Source organism: Cinclus cinclus, chromosome 5, assembly GCF_963662255.1.
Source record: "Cinclus cinclus chromosome 5, bCinCin1.1, whole genome shotgun sequence".
In the NCBI taxonomy this organism is placed as follows: Eukaryota; Metazoa; Chordata; class Aves; order Passeriformes; family Cinclidae; genus Cinclus; species Cinclus cinclus.
The window spans coordinates 26,683,129-26,704,696 of NC_085050.1; the positions used below are offsets into that span (position 1 = coordinate 26,683,129).

The 21,568-nt window shown below is 40.6% G+C and overlaps 1 protein-coding gene across 2 annotated transcripts in view; it reads right to left on the bottom strand.

Annotated features, from left to right (window-relative positions):
- LNX1 (ligand of numb-protein X 1) overlaps positions 1-21,568 on the bottom strand; it is a 64,799-nt gene that overhangs the window by 24,467 nt on the left and 18,764 nt on the right. For both annotated transcript variants that reach the window (XM_062493514.1, XM_062493515.1), the window contains exons 2-3: positions 8,741-8,982; positions 7,065-7,220 (exon numbers count right to left, since the gene is read on the bottom strand). In XM_062493514.1, coding sequence (XP_062349498.1) covers positions 7,065-7,220; positions 8,741-8,982 — 398 coding nt within the window. The remainder of the gene's footprint in view (positions 1-7,064; positions 7,221-8,740; positions 8,983-21,568) is intronic.

Here is a 21,568-nt window from a genome sequence, read left to right on the forward strand (position 1 = left end):
GATCACCCCTGGAGGTGCCAAATGCTCTCCACTGCTGTGTAAGAAAAGAGGCAATTAACTCTGGCATCTCAGTGGGGTGCTTAAAGTCAGACAATAAAAATACTGCTCAAAAATCACCAACGGGCTGATTCCTGCATCAGAATAAGTATGCACATTTCACATCCTCAGTATGACTATAAGGGTAGTTATGGGTAAAAATACAAATTAAAATCAGGACACCTAGATCTTCCCTGCATGCAAATAAATTGATATACATTGAAGACTACCAAAACAGTGCTACAATAGACCTATTTCTATTATGATGACTCACTTCACATCCTAACTAACTATGCTTTTTTGACACTGATGTTCATTTTACCATAGCCCATTCTAAAAACTCTTCTAAAGGAATTATTCAGTTGCATTTCTCGTCCGTGGAGAATTGTGGTCTGAAGAAGCTATCGACACTCTCATGTTATTTCAACTTGCAATTATCCCAGAGCAAAATCAGGGCAAGGTGGCAGTGAACAAATCTCTACACTTGTACAGGACTTATCTATATCTTTACATAACATATAAACATAAATAAGTTTCTTTGCATTTTGAACAAAGCCATTTGACAAACCTGGTTTGTTAAGTCTTGCAGTGGTACTTGGCAGACTTTCAATATTACTTTATGCAGATGCTTTTAGAGGTATTTTTAATGTCTAAATTCCTTCTGAAATGTGCAGTCTACAACAACCCAAATATTTCCAAAATGTCTTTCTTGACAGTCTGCGAGTCTCTAATCCTACTCTTTCATAGTTAGCAGGCTGTATTGCCTTCCTGTCTTCATTTGATTTGTGTTCTTTATCAAATACATATAGTAAACACAAAAGTTTTCTCCTCAGATGGGCTGAGCAACCAAATTAACACCTCTATGAGACATTAATTTCTGCTGTCTTCATTGAAGGCTTGCCTCTTCTCCTCATCCCAGACATCTACATGGACATTTGTATTATCAGTTATCTAGGTGGTTGGAAGTAAAAGGCCAATGCCTATTTTGATAAACTAAGTTGTGTGGCAATCTAAATATAAAACGTACACAAATACACTTTTTTAAGATAAGAAAATTCATATTTGCTTTTTCGCCAAAAAGTCTGTATACACTGAGCAGTTTGATCAAAACTTACCATGTGTATTTCGAGATGATGCCATGCCTAGAAAGCAATGTCTTCAAATTGAATTTTTAATGTATAGACCATAACCAGAAAAGGTAGACCCTGTTTCAGCCCATGGTTTTATACAATGACTGGGGCCTCAGGAGCCCAACTGAAGGAACTCCAACTGAGTTGAGGGCTTGTACCTTTCATAAATAAATAAATAAATAAATAAATAAATATGTATTTGTTCTGTTGTGAGGCTGGAATATCTTTTTTCACATTTTCCAGCCCTTACACCCTTATTGAAAATTCTCCATTTTCTTTGGTCAGGTTTTCCAGAGAAGGAAAACCCAGGAGCATTGCATACCTTTCTTTACCATTTTATATTTCCAGTCCTTAAATATCGAAGAGTTGCTGAATCTAGAAAGAAGGAAACTTTCTGTCTTGTTTTTGGTGATTCTTCGAGGTTTTCCCACAGAGTGTTGTGTTTTTGTCACGGGGGGTTGTAGGGAGCATTCTGAATCTGTCAATATAATAAAATGTCACCTGCATTCAGAAAGATTGTGTCAGCTTTTTTCTCAAGCAGTATTTTCTTAATGTTAGTGTGCAATTTTATCATTATTTTCACACGTTACTTTATGGTAACAACATAGGAGAGACCAGCTTTGCACAGTGAACTCCACTTATCTGGCACAATGTGGGACACTGAGGATTCCTTAGTATAGTGGCCATGACAGAGTACTACAAAATTTTAAGCATGCTTACTATTTTTTCCCCATAGTTCATCATGTTTAATGGTAGCATTCCTTCAGTGCTCAGGTCTCTGCTGATTTCTGTGCGTACCATGCTCCTTCCAACCGTGCTGCCACAAGGGTAGCTTCTGCCTTCATTCCCAGGGTTCAGCGTGACAATGTGCAATGTTTGTTGCAGCTCTTGAGTCCAGATTAATCAAAGGTCACTGTAAACAAACTTGTATCTGTGGTTGCAAGGCCTCCTTTAGACCAGACAGCCTGACTAAAGTGCCAGCTCACCCCCACAAATAGGAGCATCTGCAGGAGCGCACACTCATGCTTCCCAGCATCTGGACACCAGAATTTAAATCAGGCTTGTATAACCTAGCCTTGGAAAATTCATGTGTCTGTGAGTGTCACATGCCCTTGTGCTGGTGGGGGAACTTTATTCTGCAAATTTTCCTTCCCAATAGATTTTCATTTATCATGCCATTCTCTGAAGGTTTGCCATCATTTTGATTTAATTCCTCCATTAATTCTCCAGTGATGCTTGTCCAGTGGAGGGGCAGGTAGAAGGTGATGCCAGTTCTTATATCTCTTCTTGTTTCTGGACATTCTTCTCACCAAAGCAGTCCCAAAATAGCTAAAATTAAACTGCTGCTGGGTTGACTGTGTCTCGAAAGAGTTGTGACTCCTGTTTACAGCAGGCAAATTTATCAGTCTGCAGTAGAGGAAATGCTACAGAGACAATCTCTTTCTTTGGGAAATTGCCTGACTCATAGCTCCAGAGCACAGTACTTTGAACCAGTTCTGTAACAGCTGTTTTGGGAAATCAGAATGGCAACTGGATCAAATCTGAGAAAAACAGTGTGGGATTTCTGCGGGGTGCAGCCTTCCTGAGACAGAAGTTGGGTTGCACTGTCTTGTCCTGGGGCTGGATAAGCCACTTTTTTTCTGTACACAGAGAGCCTTAATGCCACGAAAAGGCATTTTTGATAAGGCATTGATACCATCTGTGTTTCACTTGCCTTCTTTTTCTTCATGTGCTTTTCCAAACAATGAAGTATTTATAGTATCTATCTATCTATCTATCTATCTATCTATCTATCTATCTATCTATCTATCTATCATCTATCATCTATATGTATGTGTATATAAATCTCTCATAAATATAACAGGATTCACACTGAACAGTACAAGAGGGAAGCCTGTTAGTGGTTCTGCCAGTGCCTGCTGGGGATGACTTGGTCTTGACTGCTGCAAAGCAATAACAGATGGTGGAACCACATCCACTATTAGACTGAGTTTGACTTTGAAAAACGTTTGCCATCCTCAAGCAATCCTAAATTAAATTTCTTTTTCAAGGGCTTGACTGCAAAATGAAATCAATGAATATTTTGGAAGTAAAAAAACACACCTCTTTTACTCTAAAACTGTATGGAAGTTTTTTCAATTCTATCTGGAAATTCTTTGCTCCTGAAACATTAGCTGGTTTACAACTTGCACTTGCAGATCACTTTGAGTAAAGAGTATATATATTTATAGTCTTTCTTGGAACTGAATTGAAGGTGTAAAGCCAAACTAAGAGCACAGTGATACAAATAAGCATAGCAAAGCTGGAGCAGGCTTTGCTTGGGGATATTTTATCATTTAAGTAGATTGTCAAGGTCATTTACACTAGTAGATCTAGTCAGAAGATATTACATCTTAAATGCATCAGTGCTGTAAGCACGTCCCTGTCACCTTCCCTCACATCTCAGAAAGAAACTCTACTAAATTTCTACTTCAGACCTGGAAAATTATTTGTAGCTGTAAATGCTGTTAATGAAATTGCTGTCAGACAAATATCACAAGCTTGGGTGCTGCCTACAAACAAATATTTCTTTGAATGGGATTTTACAAATAAAAAAGTATTAAAAATGAGAAAATCTTAACAGCTTCTTCCCCCAGAATGCTTTCACATTAGTGTTTGTACCTTTCATTCACCTCCAACATTTTCTTTGGTTTGGGCATTTAACAATTCCCTAAAGAAAATGCCACAAAACAGAGAAAAAAATCCTGAATCATTTAAATCCAAAATGAACACATGTATTATTGTTTAAACAAATCAAACCACAGGATATAAACATAAATTGGGAAGAAATCTCCACAGTTCAGGATATACCAGCTCCAGGTATAAGATAGCATTAGACTGTGACTATTTCTCTGCTGTAATTATAACAGAAGAACATTTGATACTATACATTTTGCAATGTCCCTGGGTGTTAAATAATTTTCCAAAACCACTACTAGATTCAGCCTCAAGAAGAATTTGAATGCCTTTTTCTCCCTCATAAGAAGCTATTGTTTTGTCTTGTACCCTCACAGTCATTGCAACTGAGCACTGGCTGAACAAACATAACAGCTTCAGATTAAAGGCACCTACACACTCTGCATGAAGGGGTGCTGATGGCTAATATATGTTATGGTGTTCATTCTCAAAATACAGGCAAAACACAGATAAAACAGAGACATGTCAATTAGGATGGGCGTATTCTGAAAACTGGAGTCAGATGAATTATACATTGAGCTTTGCCAGATGGTCTTACCACTCCTTTATCAAGAAGAGGTTATCAGCAGGAAGGGGCTTATATCACTCTGTGCTCACTGTGAGGCTGGTATAGTCTCAGCTTTATTCTGCTCATGAACTGACTAAACCTGGTGAGGAAAGTGGTTACTAGAGAGATGGTGAGGTGCTGTCTGATCTCCTGGGGCAATGAGCCACAGCTGAGTTGTGTTCTTAGATGGTCCGAGACATAAACCTGTGAAACTCTGGGCAAAGCAGCAGCAGCTTTCCCACTGGGTATGGCGACCTCTGAAGTCAGAAGCCACCTTATTCACCCCCACAGGAGCACCTCCATACCCAGGAGAGTGGTGTGTCAATGGTAAGACACGCATGCAGGGATCCCTTTTCTTCAATAGGCAAGACTTTTAGTGAGCACAGGGCAGTGCATACAGCAGCTATCCCTAAAGACTGACCAACAGCTCCAGTCAGAATTCTAGCTGCAGACTGCTCAGAGCAGCTGAGGTTTTAAAAAAGTAAATAAAAGAAGAAAATACACAGAACTGGAGAAGAAGACCAGCCCCCAGCTGGCAGGATGATGACAACTGCTACAAAAAGTACTTTCATTTCTTCTTCCAAGGAGAAGAAGCAGAGAAAGCATTTGAGTTGCCATACACAAAGCACCTGTTGCAAATGACTGAATAGAAATCTTTGTTCAAGTTGTATTTGTATTGCTTCAAGTTACTTGCTCGCATTTTTTAAAAGATCAAATTCCAGAACTGTGCAATCAAAATGCATTCTTTGCAAATGTAATTAATAAAGTAATTTAGGTACCCAGCTTCTGTGATCTCATACTTAAGAGTAACTGCTTATTAAGTAATTATATGCCTACCTGGTTTTTCCAGTGCAGCAGAATACATTTGGAAGTTTACAGGCGTGCTGGGTGCAGAGGAATGAAACCACAAGCAGAGCCAGGGACAGAATGACAATCCTGACACTGTCAGTGGGGCCCTGGAGTGATTTCCATCATACATCCATTATAGAGACAGCAATTCTTTTCATTTGCCGGAAATGTAAAGGCCAGTGCCATCTTCACACCTTTCTGCCAACTTCTGCTAACATCTGGAATGCATTGGGCTACTGCAGAGGTGCTCTTGACACCCAGATTATTTGCACTCTGGACATGAAGCCAAGATTTCAGTAGAACTATTAGTAATGTCAGCTATATGTCTAGGTAGAAAGTGGTCTGTATTTCATCCTGAAGAGATGTCTTTTGAAAAAGATAAACTTGAGGCATGGAGAATTTCACTCATTCTAAAAAAAGGCAAGCCTTTGCTCACAGTGAATTAAGGAGCTGCTATGGAATGAGAAATTTGTCTGCCTGCTCAAACAGAGATATAAACAACTTACTTGCAAAATTTTACTTGGGAAAATAATAAAATATTAATTTAATAATAAGAGTTATTAAAAATATTTTAAAAACAGTAAAATTATTCAGTATGTTTCCAGGTCAAGGAGTATATTCACACCCCTTTTATGGAAAAGATTCACAATTTTGAATTATCAGGTTTTATTTCAGCTCTATCAGTAAGTATGTGAAGTAGCAGAGTAAGTACCAAGGATACACTAATGTAGTGAAACTCTCCTGAAGGAATGAGCAAATAAAGCAGAATATTGAACATGGTTCTCCGATTCACCACTATTCACAATGGCATCACAATGGCACCTGAAAGTCGCATTTGGCAGCCTTTTGTGCTTGCTTTGTGTGTGTTTCAATGAGAACTTGAATACAGAGCAAAAAGAAGTTGGATATTTTGTATTCTTAAAGCCTGCATCCAGAACATTTGATCTGGGAAGAAACATGAGGTGCTGAGGCATCAAGCAAAGGAATAATAAGATGAGTGAGGACCTTGATTAAGACATTGATTCCCACTCCATCATCACTTCCTCTTGATGCATGAATGCCATTGTTGGTTTCATAATTATGGTCCAAACTGAGTAGTAACATTTGCTTATTGCTTTGAGAATGCCAAATGATAAGTGTTACTGCCTGCCAGACCCCTCATCCCTGACATACATCAGACAAACTTGCCTCTCCCTGCTGTTTAAGAGCAGAGCATTCTTACCTCATCACCTGCCTGGCTGAGGTAATAAAGGAGCCCACAGAAATGCTGGAATAATTACAGTACTTTGCACTTTCATACCATCCTCCCGCTGGGAATTTCCAGTGCTTCATAAACATTAGCCAAAACTCATTAAGTTCTTCTAAAGTATGATTATTGAGACCCATTTGCTTTAGAGGGACAGGCACATGCCGATGAAGAGACTTGAACAAAATTACAGAGCAAATCAATGACAGCTTCAGTAATAGATCCCAGATGCCCAGATCCCACATCCCGTGGGCTAGATACTGGGCTGGCTATAGCTTGCAGGCTGTTACCAGAACAGCCCTACGTGAGGTCCCACACACTTCAACAATATTCTTGCCTGCCAGTCGGGAGCATATTTCGAGAGAAGAAAATAAGGAAAGATTGTGTCTTCTGGTTTGTTTGTTTTAATCACACACAGCCCACCACATGAAAGGCACACAGTCATGGATATCCAATTCCCATGTGGATAGGACCCCTCTACCCCATTTTAAGTGATAACACAAGATGAATAAAACATTACCTTCCTCTCCAGTAGCAGAGTTTCCAACAGCCTCCCTTTCCCGGTCAGTCTGGTTGGAAACAGCACTTCCACTTTTTGTCCTCCGAAGAACACTGAATGCCTTGTTTATTTTTTTAAAAGATCTGCTTCTTATAGTGGAACGTTCAAAGTGTCGAGCTGCAACAACAGGAAAAAAAATCAATACAATTCAGCAGTTCTGGTTTAGAACCTCAGCATTTCTGCAGCCCTCAGCGTCAGATGGGATATAACATCAGCATCAGGGCTGCCCGTACTTCACCTTTACCCCCGAGTCCTGTTGATACTTCAAGGTTGCCACTTTCCTGTCTGTTTTGCCAATCACATGGAGAAATCTCCTATGAGTGTGGTAGCCTTGGAAAGAGTAATCCTCCAAGACAGAATCAACAGCAATTCTGTGAAAAATGCATATAAAAGGAAGAAGCACTACCCTTCTTAAGCTATATGTTGGACTGAAAAAAGCTGGAAGTGATTAAAAACTCTTCTTGAAAAAGTTCTCACTACTACTGCTGCTGCCTCAAAACCTTGCAATGCTTCTAAGGCCACCAATGACTGCCAAGTATTTCACGTCAAAAAATGCAAATACTATCAGGTCGGAGAGATCAAAAAGTCACATATTCTGACTCAAGCAGGGCAATACAAAAGAGAAGTCATAATACTTTCAAAGCATGTCACTCTTTTCTATCCTGTAAAAGATATCTTCATGTCTGTTGCTGTTCTGTCTGTTCCAGCTCTGCATGCTAGCCAAATACTGTAATCTAATAATACAACATTCCCTCAAACCAGACTGTGGCCTCTACACGCAATAAAACTGACAGAATTTATTGAGATTCTGGTGCTCTCTTCTTGCACCCTTCCTTTCCTCACCTCTCCAAATCCTGGCACAACAAAAGGATAATGCTTCTCATTTCCTAGAATTTCCTCATCCCTTTATCCATTTTCCCAACATGCCACTCATGACACACAAGGTGGGCTTTCCATTTTAGCTTCAGAATCCTCAAATACATGCTTTGAACTCTTCATTAACACTGGCTTTGGTCAGACCATGTTTTCCAAACATGGCACTCATCAGAGACAGGTGCAGTGTTACAAGGTAAAAGACCAAGGCAGTTTCCTGATACAGCTTGTCCCTGACTGTTGTTAATTCAGCAGGACCCACTCCTCTGAACTGAACCTTCCCAAGAAGCTAGCAGATGTCCCTCAAGCTCCTCAGGCAATTCTTAAGGGCTTTTTTTCCCCCTGAAAATACTTGGCATATGTGAAACACAGTTCCCAACAGGATTTTGGGTAGGTGCCCATGTCTATGGGGATTACTTGGGCCACCAAGACATAGTGGAGACACATTATCCAGCTACACCACCTCCCCAGCCAATTACGCGTAACATATAATCTTCCAACTGATCTGACTTACCTAATTAATCTTTCTAAAGATTTGCAGTTTACATGTATACAGCTAGTCCATCTTCAGCTTGACGCTGCCCCTGGCCAAATATATTTTTTCACGTCAAATCTATTGGGTCACAGAGTGCACAATTTGATAAACCATGTAAAATGAAAGTTTTCACTTCGCCCACCCCTTTTTTTATTTTATTTGTTTTAATCCTCCAGTGACATATATTTAACAGAAAAATGAATGTTGCAAGGGGCTCCCAGGCTCTTACTTCTGTTGCGGTTGCTGCGGTGCAGGTCTCCGGGGCTGCTCCCCAGCTGGCTGTCCTCTGAGGTGGGGCTGAAGGCTGGGTTCACCAGCCCTGGCTCATCTGTCATTAAGGCGATGGCTGCAGCTGCTGAGAGCTCAGGGCCCAGGGAAGCCACTGCTAAGCTGGAGCCATGGTCTGGAGAGCAGTCCTGGGAACGCCTCTTCCGTTCCTTGGTAAGGCCATAGTGGGATGCTCCTTTACATCTAAGAAGGGAGGGAAAGAGAGACATGATAGCAAGTTGTGTTTAAATGCTGAGTGCTTAGGGAAATTATCTGTTTGCAAGGAATCACTTGGAGTTGTGGTGATCATGGTGACGAGTGAAATATGGATGATTAACATGAGGTAAAAATGCCAGTGTGTGCTTCAGAGGAGGTGAATTACTGCCTTACATGGGAAGAGTGCTGCTGGTCAAGGAAAAATAGAGAGCCTCAGCCTTGTGCGTAGTCTTACGGGTATAAATAGTTACCGTGAATGAAAGAGGACAAGAATAGCAGGTGGCTAATTAAGGCAGAGGCTACAGTCTGTAACTTCCTACTTGCCTCTGGTTGATGAAGGAGAGCAGGATGAGGCCTGATAGATTCTCTGGGTCTGCTAGTGAAATAAAAGGTACCTTACCTAGTCCTGCCTCCTGAAAAACCCTCCTGGCCCCCAAGGAGGCCACATGTGGAGCATGGCACTGTGTCTATGGAGACCAGAGCAAACGATAAAGGGAGGGCTGCAGGTGGGACCTGAACACCTGGGGGCTGCAGGAATCCATGCCCCACATGATGTCTGTACAGATCATTCACTACTTGAACTGCATCTGATGAATTTTTTTCAAATTCAGCCACAGAGATCAAGTTGCCAATTCTGCTATTCCAGCTCATTTGAGACACAAAAAATAGGCAGGTCATTGTCTTGAAGGAAGAGGTACAAATGGGAATAGGACGTCCCACTGTCTCAGAGTCAAGGAGGGAGTGCAGAGCACCCACCAAGGGGCTGGGACCAGGTCCTCGTGCCAAGGTCCTTTGGCCAGCCTGAGACTTCACCAGCCTGGGGACTTCAAGGAAGGCTCTAAACTACTTCTGGAGGCAAATCCACTGTTTCTAGTGGAGAAACACATGTTCCAAAAAGAGCTGAAGATACAGCATTATAAGGGGCAAATTACAAGCCTGCTTTGAAACAAACTTAAGCTTCCAACTATCTGCTCTAGATTCACCCTAGACAGCAAAGGCAGGACCAAGCATGGCATTTCTTTTTTAGGACTCATGAAAGAAAGTCACTTGAGTGAAATTAAAGGTCACTGTAGTCTTCATGAGTCAGTATTCAATTAAAACTATAGTCTTTATGAGTCAGTATTCAATTAAAACTATGAAATAACTAAAAAAGACAGAGTGACCAAAGACACAGCACTTGTGACTTCTCCAGCACCACTTCTGCCCACCGCCCACCCACTAGAACCACATACAGTGCATTAAAAAAAGAAAAATCTGCCTTTTAATCATAATCTAATGAGCTTGGCCTACTTTCAGTTATTATTATCCCTTCCTTCATAGCAAAGGCTAACTGATGACTTTTATGAAAGTGCCTTGTAGGACAAACTCACAGAAATAGCTGCAGAAACCCTTAGGGATAGAAAGCTCTTCGCAATATATGGCATGCACAGAAGGCAATGCATAATGCATACAGTACACAGTGCTAGTGGGTTAAGTGTTATGAAAATAAATAGTGCATTGAACAGAAGACTTGGAAGAGAAATGATTATGGAAGCAGCTCCTGAGACAGAAAGATGATATGAGGAGATGTCATGGAGCTCTCTGTATCAGGTTCAGAGTAGCAGTTTAATTTCTATCATGGTACTGACATTTGATGAGACAATTGAATTAGAATCATTTTTTGGCAGTAGGTTATGGTTTACCATAATTTACCTTATGCTGCTTCTGACAACTTTTATCTGAAAGGGGGGAAAAATACCCAAACTAAACTCTGTCATATTGATGCAAGTGCGTAAGGGTTATGCATATGCTTTAAGTCTTGGATAGGAATGTCTGTAAGAGAAGTTATTTCTGAAACTTTTCACAAGCAAAATGAAGCATCTCAGAAGAAAATATTCTTGTGGAAGAGAAGGCTGCCCAACTGCTTCAAAAGACCAATGAAAAGCTGTTTGAGGCACCCATTGCAAGGCAACAGTAACTATGAAAAGAAAGGAAGAGCTCTCCTGCCTCCATTGCAGGAGGTATTTTTCTATTTCTTTCCAGATTTTCTCACTGCCCCAGAACCCTAAACAATGGCAGGATGCTCTCCTTTAGATTTCATGGGAAGAAAAAGCAGAAAGGCCTTTTCCCTCTTTCTACTCAACTAAACTTCTTTGACCCAGTGTTTTGGAAACCCATCCTTGACATCTCCCTCTTTCAGTAAAGCCACATTTGCTAATCCAGCCTATGAATGCTTGACAAAATAGTTTAAAAATAGTCTAAAAACCCAACATAAAGAAGTGGCTTTGGGGAGCACTGTTTGCTGTTCTCAGAAGACAATCTCTGCTTTACAGCACTCTTGCAAAGCTTCAGAATATGAGATATTCCTACTCCTCCTCATTTTATTTCATTTGCCTGTATTTTTCCCATGTCAGTAAAATTTCAGTGGCTGATACTAGAACATCAGCCTTGTGAATGGGTTCTCAAATACAGATGTTTTTTTTTTTTTTACTCTGTAGGTTGTATGAAGATCAGTATGAAGACCAGAAGCATCTCTGCCCAAAGATTCCTAGGTATTTGGATTCCATCACTGCCTGGTGCCCATCTGCTGTTCCCTGCTACAGCCTTCCCTTTCTGTGGAAATCCTCACTTGCTGCTGCTAGCTGCACTGCAGACACAGAGTCAACAGCTTCATTCCAACAGCAACGAACAGAAGACAGCTACTTTGAATGTAGAGAGGACTGACACAGTTTAAGATGTGGCTTATTGAAGAAGACAAGTTGTCATGATACAAAGCACAAAGCATATCTTTCTAGCTCTGCCAGAAACAGTTAAAGAACCAGAGCTCTTCAAGTATGATCACTGAAGCTATTTCTTAACTAATTGTGGCAGGCATAAATGAACACAAATCAAACCCTCTTTCTTCAGATTAACACAGTATCCTTGAAGAAGAAGAAAAAAAAAAGTCCCAAGACCTCAAACTTGTAATAAAATTTGCAACAGCATCTCTTCACTTTCATTGTTTTGCTTGTGCTGACACTGCTGTGATAACAGAAAACAGAAGAGACGACTGTCTAAGTGGAATCATATTTATAGTGTCTAAGCTACATTTTTCCATATGGTTGGATTTGGCTCCCAGAAAAGAGAGTAACATAAAACAGCTACATGCCAGTAGTAATTAGCTCTCTCATTGTGAGTATTAATCACAATGCCTGATTTGCAGCTGGAAGAGTGGGATACCTGATTAACGTAGCCAGTTAGAAAGTGAACTGAACACTGTCTGCAGGCCAAGGTGAACTACAGATTTATGTTTCTTCTCAGTCGCGCTGGACAGTGAGTACATCCGTGCAGCCGTGCGATACTGAAACAATTTGAAGGCCAAAGCCCAGAGAGATAAACAGACATGAATAATGGGTGTTATACAGGTCATGCCATTAAAGCAGTGTCACTAGGTGCATACAGGAAACTGAGAAAATTGTCTCTTCTGTTTGCACAGCCTCTTCTATGAAGCAGATGTCTGCAGTCTGAAATTCTGGCCATATGAGCTAACCGCTGGGCAGTATGAGAGCAGTGGTGGCTGCTGAAATTTCACCCAGGGCTGCAATTCTGGCTGGTATCAACACTAGCAGCTACAGGGCAATCTCTGCCCTGCACCCTGTTCCACGCTTGAGAGACACTGCACTCCAGGCTTCAGGAACAGCACATCCAATGAGCCAGAGCAAGGGGATCCAAAACCCTGTGGCTGCCTTAACTTGGTCCTACCATTTGTAAAAACAACCTTCAGTTGAAGTCAAGGCCAACAGAAACAAATCCACGTAATTTAAAATGCAAATTAAAACTGTGCTTTGAAAAGAGAGTTCTCCTTGAAACATCCCTGACTTGCACAGCAAAGGAAGAACTGAAACTAAGATTGACCTCAAGGATTTAAATTACCCAGGCTGACATAGGGAAAAAATGTAAAGCCAAAACATAAGCAAGGACAACTGCATGGATTTTTTTCACCTCTCTCTTCTAGTGATATAAATAAAACAATTCCACAGGTAAAAAATATATGTATATGTTTGCCCATGGCAGGGGGACTGGAACTAGATGATCTTTACAGTTACTTCCAACACAAACCGTTCTATGATTATGTGATTTATAATGCATGTGCTGTTAAAAATGCCCTGCCTTCTGTGTCACTTCACAATCAATCTCTGCTAGCGCATGGTAAAAAAAGTGAATCTGAAGAGTCACCGTGGTTGTGACCCAGGCCCGACAAAAATAAACTGAACAGATTACAAATAAACCCTCTCCTGCCCAGTTCCAGTAGTGTTTTCTCAACCTTACTTCCAGCACCATTCATATTTTGGAGCTGTTTTCCTTTAGTGCAGAAGCAGCGGACACATTGTCGGAATGCAATTAAGAATAATGTATACAAAGCACTTAAGATTGCCCATCAAAAGAAAATACTGCATAATGGGCTGTCATTGCCGTTCCAAAGCTAAACCCTGATCAGCGTAGACAACTATGTTTCAGCTATGGTCACACTGCAAGCAGCCTCATCCCTGTGTAATTTGGTTTTGACACAAGCCGGGGTCCAAAGTATCAACAGCGTGCATCATACCCCTGTTACACAAACTCCCTGAATGCTCTAGCACCCATAAACTAATCCAGTGGAAAGGATGATGGAGAAACCAAAGCTGATCAACAGGGAGAATCCTAGATAAACAGGTGGTGATAACCTCACTTGTGAGACCCCGGTGAGAGGTTCCTGCTGTGCCTGGGAAGAAAGGAAGAGATGGGGTTTAATTGGAGAGGTGGACTCACAAGAGATGTTGATAATTCCTGCCCCACAGGAACCATTCATACCATGTGTGAATTAGCAGTGACAGTAGTCCAAACATAACCCAAACACCAACCACATGGATTTCAGGCCAAGCACCTAAACTCTGAAGTTTTCTGAAAATCCATCACAAGGAAGGGAAGTGACTTGATCAGTTGTCAGACAGGGCTAACACCAACTCTTCTGATCTCACTTTTGCCAACAGTGCACTCAAGAAATGAAGCCAAATACAAAAAAAAAAAAAAAAAAAAAGAAGCAAGGCACCTGAACTCCCACTATATGCCATGTTAGAGATATAAGCTAAAATGCAGCAAATACATGATCTCCCATCCAGTCCAACCACACTGGTGCTAAAGAGGTCAGAGACATCAATATCTTTGGCAGTGAAGATGACCCCTACCCAGCTGCTCTTTGAACCTGATGACATTGTAACATTTTTGCCCAGAAAACTAGCTTTTGTGAATTCTGGTCCTATGTACAAAAATTCTCTTATTTTTTTTCTTTTTCTGCTATATAGGGAAATCAATCCTGGAACACAGCACTTCACAGAAATTATTTTTCCTTGGTAATTCTGAGTTCCTGCAATGATTAACTATTGTGTGAATGCTGCATACAGAAAAAAGCTTCAAAAGTACCTGATTTTGGTTTTTTTTAAATGTGTGTGCCTTTCCTGCTTTTTATAAAGAACTGTCTCATGTCAAGAACAATCCTGAAGCTACTGTAATCATCAGCTATGGCTAGGAAGGTCCTGCCTACATTAAACCTTACTCAATACTGATAAAGAAGGAATGAGCTGTATAAAAAGCAAAGCTTAAATTTCTGGATTACAGTTTCCAGTGAACATTTGCTGAAAGACAGGCTGCAAAACCCATATCTAAGCAGGCAACTAGAAACAGGCTGGTCTGCACCTGCACTTGAATTTCATAATGCCAGCAATATTTCCAGGTGCTTGCCACTGCTGTTCTGTGCACTCTGTACCCTGTCATTGATGCACTCAGGTATCCTCTCCCTGATGTTCTCTCAGTCAGAGACTTGCCATCTTGTTTCGGGGGAAAAGAATCCATATTTTTTCACTTAAGTGGGAAATGATCCCAGTTACTACTGCTCTTTCACTTCAATAACCCTGCAAACAAAGGCCTTTTAGAGACAGTTTCCTGACACCTGGGGCATCAGGGCTGGCTGGGAGGGCAGCATGGGCTTGTGCCATGATCCCTGCTGCCTCTGGAGGGCTGAGGGTCAGCAAGTCCTTCCTACAGTTCCATAAACACTGCTCTTCTCGGTGTCAGCACAGAGATGGCTATGATAGAAACTAAGAAGAGGCAAATGGCTTCTCTGTCTAGCTGTCAGAGAGATTTTCTCATGCTGTTTGCTCTCTATTGTCAGCCAGAGGCCTTTGCTATAGTAAAGCACATAACAGACTTAGTGGTTCTGTATTTCTGCATTACTAATTTCTAAATATTTATAAGGGTCCTCATAACATTTACTGTTTTAAGCTATTTAGCTTAAATATTTTCCCACAAGATAGGAAAACTTCTCACATATTTAATTGTTTCATAATTTCTGCATATTCCCTTTATGGTTTCCTAAGGGCTTTTTCCACACTTTTTGTGTTAATGAAGACATCACAATTCAATAAATTCTGGAAAACTACCTTACTAACAAAGCCTAAAACTGTGCTTTGTCCTATCTGTAAAGATCTGACCCCAGGGAAGGGCTGTCATTTTCACACTGCTTTTGCACTAAGGTGCTGTCAAACAAAATGTATTTGTGCAGACTTGGTGTCAGGCACAAACTGAACAAGCATTCAATGAAAACCAAGTACCTATTTCATATTTGACTGCTCATACTATAAAAGGGGGGGGGGATCTCCATATTTCCTACTAGTTTTCAGGAGAGCTGAAAGAACTTGGAACACATTTTTAATCTTAAATATAATGTAGAGCTTCAAATTCATGTGCATGCCAACGAAGTATCATCAAACATGAAGTCATGTTTAAGATTTCTTCCCCCCTTCTCTTTAAAACTCAGAAAGTTGTATTTCAACCACCATTTTGAGCTTCTCTTATGAAATCTTTTAAAGGGCCCATTCTATCTAGCATCTATCATGGGAACAGGAAATCTGAAGAAGTTGGAAAACAATATTAGTTGCCTGCAATTGTGGACAAAAATCATGGCTGGGATTATTGTGCAATGATCCCAGTTATTGTTGGGACTAAGTACAAATTGTTGGTCCAGATCATGTTCTCTTTCTCTCCTGACACTTCTTTCAGGCCATTACTTTGTCACTGATGATTTTGAAACTACAGCTGTACTGATTTTTGTTCAAGGTGGGATTATCATTTCAACTTCTAGTCTTAAAGCAATCCAACAAATTTCAGCTGTTTTACATATAGGAGACTGGAGCTGTAAATTGCTAGAGAGAGCTGAGATGGGCAAGACGGCACCTAGGCTGGAAATTCAACTTTTTTTTACAAGTTAGCACACCTTGCTTTTGCTTAACATAACTACTTCTTTAGAGAAGCCAATATTCACAATTGACTTGGTGAATATTGCTTTTGCTTCACCTTCTGTGCCCATTTCCCCCGTGTCCATGTCACAAATGCTCTGAGAACACACAAAGGCATCAACAGACTGTTCCCATTGCTCACATAAGGCATAGCCTAGCGTTGCTTCTAGAGCCTGTACCTTTTCCAATACTGCCTTTAAATGCAATGCTTGTAGAGCACAAGTAGACCTGGAGCTACAAAACTGAGGAGTTAAGCAGGGTGGAAGACTCCAGTCAGTCTATTATTCACTATTTTCTCCTAGATTACAAACAAATTAATTCGCCTATGTTACTCCTAAACAAACATTTGTCATCACAGAGAAGATACTGGGCCAGATGTACAGTACCAGAGTGATTTTGTATGATACAAAACAGCAGTATTTATTTATACTGAACTTAATTAAAGACTGAAGCTCCTGAAGAATGATCTACATATCTCATGCAATCTACTCACACCAGCTGACACAAGCAAGGAAAACAGAGGTAGCACACTATCTCTAATTCCTGGTAGGTGCTCAGGTACTGACACAACAAGGAACCTATGAGCACTTGGTTAGGAGATCCAGAGCAAAATAAGAGAGAAAAACAAGACACACGGGACTAGCAGTTTTGAGCTGGTGAGAGTCCATAAACCTTGCTGATGGCTCGAGATACTTACAGTGTTCAACAAATAACACATAATTTAAACCCGCTGTTCCTGTCCAAGTGCTGTGCTAAAGTCCTGAAGTACTAAAAACTCCTCTTGACTTCAGCAGAAGTGGAGCTTGATGAAAACTTTACCAAGTGCTTTCATCACCTTTCAGAATTGTATTGCTACCTATAAAACAAATTTTAAAGATTCAGCTTTTACCACTTAAAGAAGAGTCAAACTTGAACGTTTTTTCCACACGAAAATGAGAAAGCACAAATTAGGGCATTTTCTTCATGGAAAATGTAGATTCTTAGCAACATTTGTACATTATTTTATCTACAGAAGTTGTACATGAGGGAGCAAGCACAAGTAATGTGTATCAGTTGGGTATTTAGAAAGCAGCATAAGACCTGAGCATGAGCAGCTCTGAGCTTCATAGCTGCCTTTCAAGTCCATCCAAGACCACTCAAAGAACTAGCACTCTTGACCATTGATTTTGCCTCCTACTAATAAAATAAGGATAATGCAACTTTTTTACATTATGAATTGAGAACGTATATAATGAAGCTGCAGCAGGATCACTAAAAATATTCCTTATTTTGAACATTAACTTAATGAGCCTAAGGAAAGTCACAGCATATATACACAAAGACTCAAAAAATGCTGCAAAAATCATGTTATCTGTGACAAAAATAACAACTGCAAAGACAAAGGAATTCTTGAGGCATTGCAATTCTCTTTCTCATAGTACCACACAATCCAGTATACTACATTTTTTCAAATTATGTAGGTACACATATAATTAATGTTAAGAATAAGCATTCAATCTATTGATTCATATGCTTTTCATGTTGATTGTTCAGTCTTTTGATCACTGGATTATATTCAACAGGTATAACTAGTCTCCTGGAACTTAATATCGCAGCATTGTCTTTCCCTCCTACCATCCCCACCTATGCTATAAAAACTGTATGATGCAGTGAGCAAAATATGTTTGCAATGGGACAAGCGGGGTTGGTTTTTTAACAAGACTGACAGGATCGGCTTAACCCGAATTCTTGCAGCTACAGACAGAAAAGCCTGACAGACAGAAACTTTGTATTTACACATACTTAGCATGCATTTGCTTTTAAAATAAAACTAATTACAATATCTGCTATGTCACAGACTCAGCAAGCCAGCACTACTGGGAGCAGGTGTGAGGCTTCTATTGGCAAAAAGAAGTAACATGTGCCCGTAAGTGCCTAGATATAATAAAAAGAGAACACTGTGTACAGTATCAAGATGTTTTCAACCCAAGGCTTGGGTTTACTACTGTGCTCTCCACTGGCATTTGAAATTATAGGAAATAGTGGAGCTACTGTCTTTACACCATCTTATTCCCAGAACATGCTGTGGACAGCTATCCACAGGTCTAGCTGTGGTGGTGCTTGCCTCCGACTGCTGTGACTCAAAAGTTGCACAAGATCTCTTTTAGGTCAGCATGAATATCTGAATTATATTGCTAATACATCTTGGTATGATATGTATATCATGCTCTAAACGCATCTTTGCTTCCTCATAGGGAAGGTCACAAAAAAGGGGGTCTCAGCACACCTCAGCAGTTGAAAAACCACAGAAATCCCTGTCAGATGTCTGTCTGAGAGTTAAGCAAATGTTTCTGCTGGTACAACTAAGTAGCTCCTTAAGGTGTCACAAATGTTTCCCATATTCTTATTAGATCTGATGTCTAATATTCAACAAGGACCCCAAATCAGCCCTATAAGTAAACTGCATTGCAGTCTTCTCTTTCACATGTATGATTGGAAGAGGGTGGATCAGAGGGACATCACAAGCCAGCTTTCAGAACAAATCCCCCCAGACCCACTGGGCATGCAAAAATCTTCACTGCTTGTGTTTTATGGGTTCCACCCAGTTGAATATGAGATATTTCAGTGAGATATTTCACCCATCCATTAAAATAAACACACATTGAAAAAATATTTAAGGGCTTCAGAAAGTACAAATCCAGCCACAGCACAAGTATGGCTGGAATGTTGTTTATAGTCTCCTGAAAGCTCACATAGTAGGAAATGCTCACTTATGCTGTAAAAACTGTGAAAAAAAATTTTTTGAAAACTTTTGTAACAGAACTATCAGAAATACTTTTAACCTGAATTCCTTTACCTGAATCTGAAAAAAGCCCAATCCACTCACACTTCTCCCCACATAGGCACCTACAGGCAGTGCTGTGTTCAATGTCATGGAAAACACCCAAGACAGCAGTGGTGTGGCTTCCCTTCTGCTGTATGCAGACCACTGTCAGTTCCTGCTTAGCAGGGGAGGCTGAAGGAGCTCACACCCTCACACCTCAGTTTTCAGGAGTGCTCTAACCACTAGGGCTTCAGTTGGGATAAGGCTGATTTCTGTTCCTCCTGCTGAAGCTTATTCAGAGAGGTGAATTAAGAAAGAGAGAGACCAATGCTGCATCCAAATGAAAAACTGATACTGGTATAGAGAGGGAGAAACTGAGTCCTGCTTTAGAGTCTGCTGTGGTTTTCAGTTGAATTTGAGAGAGTTTCATAGGAAAGACACTCTCCTTAGTCCAGCCAGAATCTTAGGGAAAGTCTGGCAATACCATCAAGGCATGCAAGCCCACCTCCAGTCTGAAGCTGAAGAACTGGCCTTAGAGGCCTCAGATAGAGGCTGAGAACTTCCCTGAAAAGCTCTGTATTATTTTCTCAGATCACCAGGATATTACTGGTGAATCAATGAATAAAACACAAATTAGAGTGCAAGCAAGTATTCAACCTTGAAAGCCCTAAAGGACAAAAGATGCCTTCAGAAGTGGGTACCATATTACTAACAACACAAAATACATATCCCTGACAAAGAAAAGTACCATAAAATCATAGAAGAGCTTAGACTGGAAGGGCCCACAACAGATCATCTTGTCCAACCTTTCATGGGAGAGGAAGCCTAGATGAGATTATCTAGCATCCTCTCCAAAACTTTAAGTGATAAAACTTTTATCTGAAGTGATAAAACTTAAGCATCTTGAAAAATTAAGTTGATGGGAAACCTACTGTATCCCTGGGGATGTTGTTCCAGTGAACAATATTACTCCCTGTGAAAAAAAGTAGGAGGAGAAAACAAGTTTTGCTCTGTACCTTCCTTCAAACCAATTTTTCTCAGGCTGTTGCTCCTTCACATTTCTTTGCTTACAGATGTTACATGTTTCTTTAGGCTTCCTTAGTCACTTCTATGCTCTCAAATTTCATGCTATTTTTGCATCGTATAAATAAAAGAAGAACATAGAATGGTTGAAGTTGGAACTAATCTAAAAGACCATCTAGTCCCAACCCCACCTTCCATGGAAAGGGACACCTTTCACTAGACCAGGTTGCTCAAGGCCTTATCCATCCATCCTGTCCTTGAAAACTGCTGACACCTACAACCTCCCTGGGCAAGCTGTTCCAGTGTCTCACCATCCTCATAGTAAATAATTTCTTCCTTACATCTAACCTAGGTTTTGTTTCTTTCAATTTGTACCTGTTACTCCTTATCCTGTCACTACAGTCCCTGGCAGAGTCCCTCTCTGGCTTCTCTGTAGGCCCCATTAACAATGTTTTCTCACTGCTTTTTTATCTTTAATTATTCCATTTTTAGAAAGCCCCTTCAGGATAAGAGGAGGTCATTTCTTCCTGTCCTGTTACAAAGCACATTAACTTTTGTATTAATCCAACTAGTATACTGGAAATACAATAAAAAAGCACGGAATGTTCTTTAGGAGGCTGCAGTTTCCTTTCCCTTTTACAACACTGCCGCCTTGGACATTTCAATATTCCAGCTCTAATGACTGGTCTTGCTTTCAGTTTTAAAATATAAATATCATGTGTACAGCTGGGCACCTAGAACATGGTGGGAAAACCTGAGCAGCAGGTTTGGAGTACCGAACCTCGAGCATGAGCTGCAATTATGCTTCCCTGGGTAACACAGGACAGTGGCCTTGCTCTTGCTGTCCTAGGAGAAGGAACATCCTGCTTGACCTTGCTGCTCCCACAAAATGGGTTGGGGCTGCTGTGTGACAGCCTGTCCTGAATTGAATCCAAACCGTGAATTCTGTGTGACAGTTTGTGGCATCTGGGTGACTCAGACAGCCTCTGTGCCTGAGGCTGTTCCAGCCCAGGCTGTGATTTTGTTAACGTCATAATTTAAGTAGACTTGGGTCTTGTTAGCAGTAATGATGGACTCCCTGAAGGAAAACCAAGGTGGCATTGGAAATGATGTCATTTCATTATCAGCTCTGAGATGGGGATAATTGCATCTGTCTTCTTAAAACTGAGATGACCCTGGTCCTTCAGAAGGCAGCTGGCAATCTAACTTCCAGCAGCATGATCATGCCATGGCTCATCATCTGCTAATTTTCATATCAAAGGCATCACTCAAGGTGACCCAAAACATCATCAAAAGACAGGATCTTCAGCTGGACACGTATACTAGTGTCCAGTGGACAGCACCATGCTGGGGGCATTGGATATGTTTGCAGCCCTGACTGAGACATACATCAAACAAATCCTACTTGCTTCATGTAAATATAACCACGGCACTCTGTTAATGCAGCTGGCTTGACAAG